Source organism: Phalaenopsis equestris, unplaced genomic scaffold (assembly GCF_001263595.1).
Source record: "Phalaenopsis equestris unplaced genomic scaffold, ASM126359v1 Scaffold200029, whole genome shotgun sequence".
Lineage (NCBI taxonomy): Eukaryota > Viridiplantae > Streptophyta > Magnoliopsida > Asparagales > Orchidaceae > Phalaenopsis > Phalaenopsis equestris.
In genome coordinates this window covers 41,629-51,847 of record NW_018219871.1, presented here as the reverse complement: position 1 = coordinate 51,847, position 10,219 = coordinate 41,629, and the positions used below count along the sequence as shown (strand labels likewise).

Here is a 10,219-nt window from a genome sequence, read left to right as displayed (position 1 = left end):
TATTTAAATTTTCACTTGGAATGACCTTACAATCTTTACAATCTCGACGATCTCTTCTTCTCATAAGAAAATAACCAATTTGTGTTTGAGTAGATACACTCTTATAAGTAATAAGATGCTCATCTATTTTCTTGAATAAAGTATTAGTGATAACAAAATCATAAGCTAATGCAAAATCTAAACTTATCTTCTTCATTAATCACTCCAAAACCGTAGCCACCATGAATATTTCTAAACTCTTCTACCACTATCGACATGACCGTTTAAATCTCCTCCAATAAAAATTCTTTCTTCAAGAGGTATCATTTGTATTAAGTCTTGTAAGTCATTCAAAAAATTATCTTTAGACGCTATATCTAAACCTACTTGAGGAGCATAAACACTTATAATATTAAAAATCTTATTATCAATGATAATCTTAAGGGCTATAATTCTATCTCAAACTCAATTAATTTTTACAAAATTATCTTTCAAACTTTTATCTATAATTACACCTACACCATTTCTAGTGCGACTCCTACCAGAATACAAGAGTTTAAAACCTAAATTATCAGTCTTTTCTCCAGCCCATTTACTTAGTTTCTTGAATATATAAGATATTAATTTTCCTATGAATCATAATATCAACTAATTCCATTAATTTACCATTGAGAGTACCTATATTCCAGGATCCTATCCTAATATTAGTTTCATTAGTTTCATGGACTAACTTCTTTACCCGCATTCGTTTGTAATGTGAGAACCCTTGCTTATTTAACACTACACATTGGCGCTGATGCAGCGGCCCTTGCACACTTTTCACTGTATTCAGGCTATAAAACACGTCGCTTCCAGGAGATAACACATGAGCGCTGATGTAGCGGCCCTTGCACACTTTTCACTGTATTCAGGCTATAAAACGCGTCGCTTCCAGGAGATACTCTAGCACTTACACAATCATAAAAAGGATTCATGTCATGATTTTTTTCGACAAGCTTTACGCTGGTCGTCGACTACCTAAGGCAACTCTCTACTTTTCTCATCCGGGCTTGAGACCGGCAATGGTAGTGTATAACTTTTAGATTTAACTAAAACTAGGGATGTCTAAAAGAGGCTGTTAAGTTGTAAGTAGAATTTAGTTTAAATAGGATTTAATAAATCCAGTAATTCCAGATTTATCAAATCCTACGGCGAAATTAAACTTGTTTGGTTTATTAATGAGTAAATCCTGAAAAATCTTGAGAAATTATTTGACAGTTTTACAAAAAATTACGCAAAATTTATTAGTTGATACATCCAAATAAAAATATTAAATAAGAAAATACAAACGAGTATCTAAAGCCTTTTAAGTACATGAAAAAAAGACATTTACAATAATTAATAGTTAATTATATAAATTAATTATTAATAAATTTTGTGCATATCTATTACTCATTAAATAATAATTTAATTCTAATAAATTCCAATTAATTAATTATTATTATAGAAATTAAGAATTGCTAAAATTTCATTAAATAATTTTAAATATAATTTTTTATATTAATTAACTGTTAACTAAGTACATCTAAACTTAGATGATTATAGTTAATTTGATATAAGGTAATTATTAATTGATATTTATTAATTAATTTGATATATTATTCTGGAATTACCTCGCCCGCTCCCGCTTCGCCCAAAATTAGCATTTCTGCCCCAAACCCTCGCTTCTGTCTCTCCCTCCAGGTTTCGACATCGCGCGTTCGCAAAACAGTCGTCGAGCTTGCTGGGAAGACACATTTCGCAGTTAGCGAAGGAAGGACACGTTTTCCAGTTACCGAAGCAAGGACCACGTAGCTGACCTGCTGAAATCACCGCTCAAAATGTCTGACGCTCGCTTGCGACCTGATGAGGTACTGATGTTCGTTGAACTTCTATTGATAGCTGTGTTTCACAATCTACTTGACTGCCTGATATTCCAAGTGTAGTCTCAGGGATTTTCCTCATTGAAAAAATTTGCCCGATATTTTTTCCAAGCTTGATATTCTAGCGATTTCTCTATAAAAGCTTAACTCAAAAAAATATTGTTCAGGCGGCATCCGAAACTGTGGAGTGGGTCAGTTTCAGCTTTTACTCTGCAGAAGAGGTTAGGAGGATAAGCTTCAAGGCAATCACCAAGTCAGAACTCCTTGATACCAAGGAATCACCTGTTCCGGATGGCTTGTATGACCCGGCATTGGGTCCGGTCAAGGACCTCGATACGTTAGTTCTTCCTAAAATTAGCATCTCCATAGGCATCATGTGCTTTCGTTTTTTCTAGTTCTTTTGAATTTTCAACTTTTATTGGGAATAAATTCACATTGTTCTATAACCATATCCAATGTTTTTTCTTCGGTATTTTTGCAATTCAATTACAAACACAAACACCACATATACAAAGTCTTTCAACTCAATACTTAATAGTTGAAATCCTAAGCTCCGAACTAATAGAGTACCATGACCTGCATCTCTAACATTTTGTGTCAAAATTAAAGATGCATTGATTTGGACTTGTTAACTTTTGATTAATTTAAGCAAAGTATTTAGAATGTCTAATGTTAGTAGTTGTTTTCAATTCTTTTCCTATACTGGTAAAATTGCATGGAAGAAGTCATTTTCATTGAAGAAAACCCTCACATTTTACCTAATTTTACATTCATGATACATAATCTTCCCATGTTTTTTCTTTTTGTCCCCATAAAAGCTTTTTGCATTAGGAACTAACCAAATTTACTAAAAGTAGTGTAACCCATATTTCTTTTATTGAAATTATTGGAGAGTGCAAGGTTAGGAATTTTGTTGTGCTATTTTATGTGTTTCATGTAAATCCATCTTTTAATCATCATGGCCTGGGTGAGGAGTACCTCTCAAATATTTCAGTGCCTACTTTAGCCAATTTTATTCATTTCTTGAAGATTTATAGACTGCTTGCTTTATTATAGTTGATGAGATTTTTATTTTTTAGGCTTTTAATGCTTAATTAACATTTTATTATTAATGATTATGTATACATTTGAAATAGTTTTCAATGATCAATTAATCTATATAATTTATCCGATCTATTATCAACTTCATTTTTATTGTTATTTGTGTTAATCTATGCATGTCATAATTGACCTTGTTATCAGATGGGAGAAGTGTTGAAAGGCTTATTTTTGGAAAAGAAAATTTTAAATATTAGGCTCAATGGTAATTTCATATTGTATTGGGATGAATGGCCAATAACCTAGCATTACTTAGCTGGGTTATCATGGTATTCAAAAGTTTTTTTTATCCTGAAACAAATTCAAGAAAGTTAAATTCTTAAGACTCATGATCAAGAAGCTTACAATTTATAAAAGAAGGTTTATCTCATCCTTCTTAGGGCTCTTTGTACACATCTTTAGGCCATAATTTGGGAATTAAACTTGTATTGTGACTCCAATAGTTAAATGACTAACTGACCAAAATGCATGACTTGAATACCAAAAAGTCAAAAAATCTATATTATTATATTGTGCTTATTATTTTGCTTGACTAAGATAGATTCAATTCCAAGTGGGTAGTGTGGTAATATAATCATTAAATACAATAACTAAGTTGTTTGGATTTTGACAATTAATCTTTTACCAGGTTAATCTCTTCTTGAGATTTTTTAGCAATATTAGCTTTTATTTCAAACATTAGTTAATGTGAAATGTGCATGCGCAAGCACTGTGTGCACACAAATTTATGCGTGTGTGAGTGCGTGATTGTCTACCTGTTCATGTGTATGCATGTTATTGTTTGCATCTTGTTCGTGTGCATTTTTTCAGTACTATTCAAGCCAAATCGATTGTGTATGTATTTTGATAGAGTCAAGCCAAATCATGGAAATAACATCTTAAACCGTATTAATTTATGATATATTATTTAATTGTATTTGGTGTTTGATTAATGTTATTAGTTTAGGTCCTATGAATCTTAAAATCTATGAACCTTCTATAGAAATCAATGAAATGATAATTGAGTTTTTTCCTTTTTTTTTCTCCTATCATCAATTATTATTTTTTTACTTGTGAGTTCTTGAGCACTTTGGTGGTTGTTTATGTTTTTTTACCTGCCATCACAACTCTTCTTCTCCATATATCTCTTTTTTTAACTTTTCTTTACTTAGCCCCCTTGGTAGCATATAGGCTTTCAATCTTCTCTTCTCCCTCATTTTCTTGTGCATGCTAGAATATAGGCAGCATTTAGGAGTGTAAACGAGCCGAGTCAAGTTGAGCTTGAGCTACCCTCGACTTCAAATTGAGCTTCATTAATTAATCGAGTTCGAGCTAGCTTTACTCTACGAAATCGAGCCGGCTTGTTTAACATGAATAAAGGAAAAAAAATATTAATTTAAAATGGTGTTTTAATGAAATGACAAATATATTGAGCATTTAGGAGATAATTAATAAACTAATTTTTACCTTAAAATAATCTCTTTTTATTTTGGTCTAAAAGCTTATCAAATTTTGCTTTGTGGAAGAAAGCACAGAATATAATTTTAATTTCAACTCTAAGGTTTATATTTTTTTTCTCTTCCCATTTCCTTCTCTTCTCCGAACTCCACCCCCATGCCCCTTCTTTTTTTCTCTCTTTTTCTAAGTCTGCCAAGCTCGTAAGTCTCAGTTCCAAAGACAAAAATGAGCATAAAATGCAGAGAATGCTTAAATCATAGATATATATGCCTATACTTATTATACTAATAAAAATAATCTCAGCCGCTCTTTTTTTATCATCTATTTCATGCACGACAAATTGAAAAATAACGAAAATTACTAAGAATATTACGTGACATTAGTTTGTTCAAGTAACAACTGCGATTTTAATATGAACTCCAAGAAATGTTATTCAAATATATATCTCACTTTGAGTATCAACATATTATTTAATATATCAAAATGATTGATCTGAAGCGTGCAATGCAATATAATGATTTTTAATGATTATCGTGAAAGTTAAAGTTTAGGGTATAATTTATTTATTGTACTTTGTAGTTATACTTAAAAAAATTAGGGTATGACACATTGGAAGGGTAGTGAGACCTTAGCCGATATTGGTCAGGTGAATGAAAAACTAAGTACTGAACAATAATTAACTTGAAAACTTTCTTATTCTACCACGACTTGGTAAGGATTAATTTGTGGAGCTTTTCTGCTAGGCAGTTGAGGCTGCTTTTGGTTTTCTCTGGTAGCTATTGCTGATCATGAATCAATGGTTGGCCTTTTTTTTCTTAAATTTTTTCCAAGCTTAGATATAGCCCAGGGATACTCAATAGAAAGCCTTTCAGACTTTTATATTTATGTATGATGCATTGGTCTCCTCATTGCTGTGCTATATACTTATACTATTAGTTTGGTGATTTCCTAATTTTGTGCGATAATTTCATCAGTTTTTTTAAACTCATTTTAAGCAGGTTTGGATATTCTGAAATTTAAAATTTAAGTTGTCCCAAGTTTTGTTGGAGAAGAAGCTTTCTTTGCCATTTCTTACTGGAGATTGAATTCATCACTAAATTCTTCTCTTGACGGTAGGATTAGAGTTTTCTGACCTCTTGTTTAGCTTATTATCCATTTGGATTGTGTAAAGCTAAACCGTGATCTATTTTTGAGGCCATTCAAAGGAACCATCTAAACCTTTTGGAGGAGTGTAATGGCATGATAATTTCTGCCAATGTTGTGGTGGCAGTTTTATTCATACACCTGAGAATTTTTTTTGGTTTTGGATACTGTTTTTGGTGTTTCTTCTAGACTCGATTCTTGGTGGTTAAGTTGAAGAAATTCTTTGCGATTATTATGCGATAACAAAAAGCAATTGGGACCAGGTTAGATTTTTTAAAAGTGCAATTACCTTATTATGCTTTACTTATATCAGCTTTGTATTGTAGTTTTTATGTACAAGAGTTAGATGCAATTTTTTGTAGTTATTTTAATTTCTTTGTTGTGTTGTTTGGTTCTCTATTAGTTTAGTGATTGGAACATTTTAACCATTATTTGCAGGTGTAAGTCTTGTGGCCAACAAATTTTACATTGCCCGGGTCACTATGGTCATATTGAACTTGCAAGACCAATTTACAATCCATTGCTATTCCGGAGTCTTAAATATCTTCTTCAAATTGCTTGTTTTTATTGTCATAACTTTAGGATGGGTCATGAGAAGGTAGCTTCTTACAGCAAATCGTCTTTGTTTATTGCATTCTTTCATCTTTCCTTGTCACTTTTAACGTCATTGTTGCAACTATAATTTCATTATTATTAGTGACAAAGGTATTTTATTATATTACTAGTTATCTATGTTGCAAGAGATGATGAAAAATGCTACTATATTTAGTGTGTTGTTTTACTCATACTTAAGATACTTAATGAAAACTAATTCTTTTTATTATTTGCTTATGTTCTGATTTTATGTAATGTAATCTTAGCTAAATGGTTTTAGGGTCATTGTCCTATGCTTAGGATAATTATAATGTACTAAATTGCATATTAATTAAAATATTAATTCTCAATTGTCTATTGCAATTAGTCATCATGTTAATTATGATTTGGAAAATAGTTTATTGTATAGTTAAAACCCCAAAATCTACTATCTGATTTCATTATGAATACTTCAACATTTACTATTCTAATTATTATTAATTAGTTTTAAATTAGGCTCGTTTGAATAGATTATGATTAATATTGAATTATTTTGATTACTATGATTTGTCTATTCGTTGCTATAATGATAAGTTTTCAGGTTCGCAAATATGTTTCCATCCTGAGCCTTATCGTTGAAGGCAACGTTACTAAGGCCAAAAAGATGGCCGCTAACTTTTGGGATGAGGCAATTTTTGGGCCTGAAGATACAAAAAAGCACTCTTACTCACCTCCAGATGCAAACTATCTGAAAAGAAGTTGGACCTCCATTCAACAAGCTGAAGCTGCTTCTGTTCTACAGGAAATTATGCGAGAAAAGCCCAAGAAGTGTAACCACTGTAAAAAAATTAATCCGAAGCTTGAGAGTCGCACATTCTGTTGGCTAGAAATGGTATTCCTTGTTCTTTATCATATTTTTTTGGGGTCCAAAATGCATGATCTGGACATTGATAATCTTTATTCTTCTTTCACGTTCCACATATAATTAATATTTTCCCATGCTCTGAGACTTATAATTGTTAGAACCAAATGAGATGGTTTAATAGGTTTGGGCCAAACAGTGAAGTTAAGGATTCCATTGGATTAGCATGATTAATTGAGTATTTTAAATGTTTATTGACATCTATTATGTCATACTTGCAGTCTCATAGGACTTCTGAGCATAGAGCTAATGTTATTGAAGATTCTAGCTTAAGAACTACTTCCGGGGGTGATGGAGAACTATTGGATCCTGAAGCCAATCAATTCAGAGAGCTTCCTTCTGAATTTTTAAAGCATATAGCATCATCTGGAAGGGTTGACTTGTCTTCTTCAGAGGTTCTTTACCACATTTCTTCTGGGATTTCCACATTTTGTAGTCCAATATGTTGGATGCTTTTGGATTAGCATATGTAGTACTTGTTTGCTTTTTATTATTTGTTAATTTGGGCTTGCTTGTATGTGAATAGGTCGAAGTTATTTTAAAAAACTTATGGAGGAAGGAATCAACGTTATGCATGCTTATATGTGACATTCAATGCAGACGTTTAAGGAATTTTGAGAGGGAAAACGGTTATGCAATGTTTTTCTTAAAGGCTCTTCTTGTTCCACCAAACCAGTTTCGTCCTTCAGCACATAGTGGGGAAGAGGTGAGCTGAATAAATTTTATTCCCAAGCCGTGAACTCTTTATACTATTTACTAAAATGATATGAGATGAAAAATACATTGAGAAATGGTCTGTAGATTACTTCGTGGACATAAGCTATTCTCCTGGTTGTTGGTATTGCAACTTTATGGTTTGTGATCTTTTATGCTAATTTATTTTTGAATTGGAGAGATTAAAGTAATATAATTGATCCTTAATTAAATTTTTTTTGCTAATTTTTTTTGTAAAAATACTTATAGATGCTTTTTGATGTCCTATTACTGTAGTTGTTGGAACATCCTCAAAATGTTTTGTTGAGCAGAGTTGTGGAAGCAAACATCTCCTTGGGCAATACCAAACTTAGTCACCAAGATATCTTGCAAAAGTGGCGAGCCCTCCAAAATAGTGTAAATTTGCTGTTTGATAACACAAAGGGATTTGGTACGTATTGCATATACTATTGTATTTTGTTGTGGTATATAAACACATATATATATATATATATATATATACCTATCTATCTATATTACATCTAGAATTTTCTTCAAAATTCAAATATTTGTTAGTAGTTTGATTGTGTTGACTATTATATTAAATGGTAAATAGTAAATGTAAATTTTAGCTGATATGTAGAAATTCTCAGCCATCCATGACTGGGTTGAATCAAAAGATTTAGCCCTATATGTATTTTTTCTTTTTATCTTAGTTTTTAATAGTATTTCCTTAAATTTTGTAATCCATGATTTATTATTCTTATTTCTATCATTGTTTTATGTTATTTTGCCTTTATTTTTGCCTTTGTACCTTTATTGAACTTTTGTTTCTTGTTGACGAGCTTGCCTAGGAGATTTGATCAATTCTTATTTACAGGAAGCTACTTGATCATCATATTTTTCCTTTTTTTGAGCGAGAGCTTGTTTATAGTTTTTTTTTTCATTTTTTCTTAACGGTCCTTACTTATGATTTTTATGGTTTGTATGTTAGGTAGAAGTGATGTAGCCCTAAATGGCATCCGCCAGCTGTTGGATAAGAAAGAAGGCATACTGCGCCAGAAAATGATGGGAAAAAGGGTTAATTTTGCATGTCGCTCAGTAATATCTCCAGATCCTTACTTGGCAGTTAATGAAATAGGAATTCCTCCTTATTTTGCTCTGAGGTTAACATATCCCGAGGCACGTTTTTCATTTCATCTTAAGAGAATGTGATCTTTGTGCTCTTGCACATCTCAACATTGATTCCTTTATGTTTGCATTGAAATATATTATTTTGCAGAGAGTAACTCCCTGGAATGTTAATAAGCTAAGACAAGCTGTCATGAATGGCCCTAATTTTTATCCTGGAGCAACACATTATATGGAGAGAGAGAAGTTCTATACATTGCAAGCAGGTAACATTTTCCTCATATATGTCTTTAAATTCTTGTGTATTATAATCTTAAAATTAAGAGCTGCACATCTTGAGACTGTTTTAGCTTAACCCTGTCATTTTGATTAAATTTTATTTCACATAGCTTCCTACTTCGTAAGTGTTTCTTCTTCTCTACAGTCGATATTCCAAACTGCCACAATATTTTTACCATTTTATTGATGAGAATCTCAAATTCTACTGTCATTAGAATCTAAAATGTTGGTGTTAAGAGATAAATTTGAAAGTTAAAATTTTACCAATTTAAATCTGACTTTAGATTTTAATTTTTGTAGTAATTTGCATTTGCATGCTTTTAAAGATATCATATTCTTATGGTTTTAGTCCCATTATTACTTGGTCTTGGTTTAGTTGTTTTGTGTTAGATTTTCAATTTAAATTTTTATCTTGATGGATTGTGTGTTTTCTTCTTTGATGATTATTGGCATATGGATTTTGTATTTTATACAATATAATATGTTTCTTCTTTGCACCTAGGTTGTAACAATGCTTAGATCAAGCGATTGATTTGGTTCTTGGAGTTCCTTCTAGTTGAGGCCAAATGCTTATTGCATAGTTTCTTTTAAAGTTTTCATTTTGTTGTAAATATGTTTTTGAGGCTTGTAAATAAACATTAAATACTGAATTAATGTTTTTTTTATGTGCAAATCCTTTTTATTTTCGGATTCAACCCTTGATTGTGTATGACGTGTATGACTTGATTGTAGGAGTTTGACGTGGACTTGACCTCCATTTTGCACTCCAGACAGAACCAAGTTTTTTTTGTGGGAGGGAAATGGGTTTTTTGAAATTTCTCGCCAACGAGGGTAGGGCGACTCCTTAATGCCCCTATTTTGTCTTTCTTAAAAGTAGTTTAGGGATCTTTTATCTTCTTAAGCATAAATAATATCCGTAAAACTTGCTTGGGGACTTAATGCCTTATTTTATATTAGTGGAGATTATTTTCTTTAGTTTTTCTCTTGTTTATAGTGTTGTCTGCTCGTCCTTTTCAAACGGTGTACTTGTAGCTTGATTACGAATATGCAATGAATCTGTCTG

General features: G+C 31.7%; 1 protein-coding gene across 1 annotated transcript in view; it reads left to right on the top strand.

The window, feature by feature from the left end:
• Window positions 1-1,838: 1,838 nt before the first annotated feature.
• The window catches only part of LOC110035807 (DNA-directed RNA polymerase I subunit 1-like), a 32,084-nt gene continuing 23,703 nt past the window's right edge, over window positions 1,839-10,219 (top strand). The window contains 9 exon segments of the mRNA XM_020740094.1: window positions 1,839-1,868; window positions 2,048-2,217; window positions 5,997-6,156; window positions 6,733-7,023; window positions 7,275-7,448; window positions 7,580-7,759; window positions 8,044-8,197; window positions 8,741-8,928; window positions 9,029-9,143. Of these exon segments, the coding sequence (XP_020595753.1) occupies window positions 1,839-1,868; window positions 2,048-2,217; window positions 5,997-6,156; window positions 6,733-7,023; window positions 7,275-7,448; window positions 7,580-7,759; window positions 8,044-8,197; window positions 8,741-8,928; window positions 9,029-9,143 (1,462 nt within the window).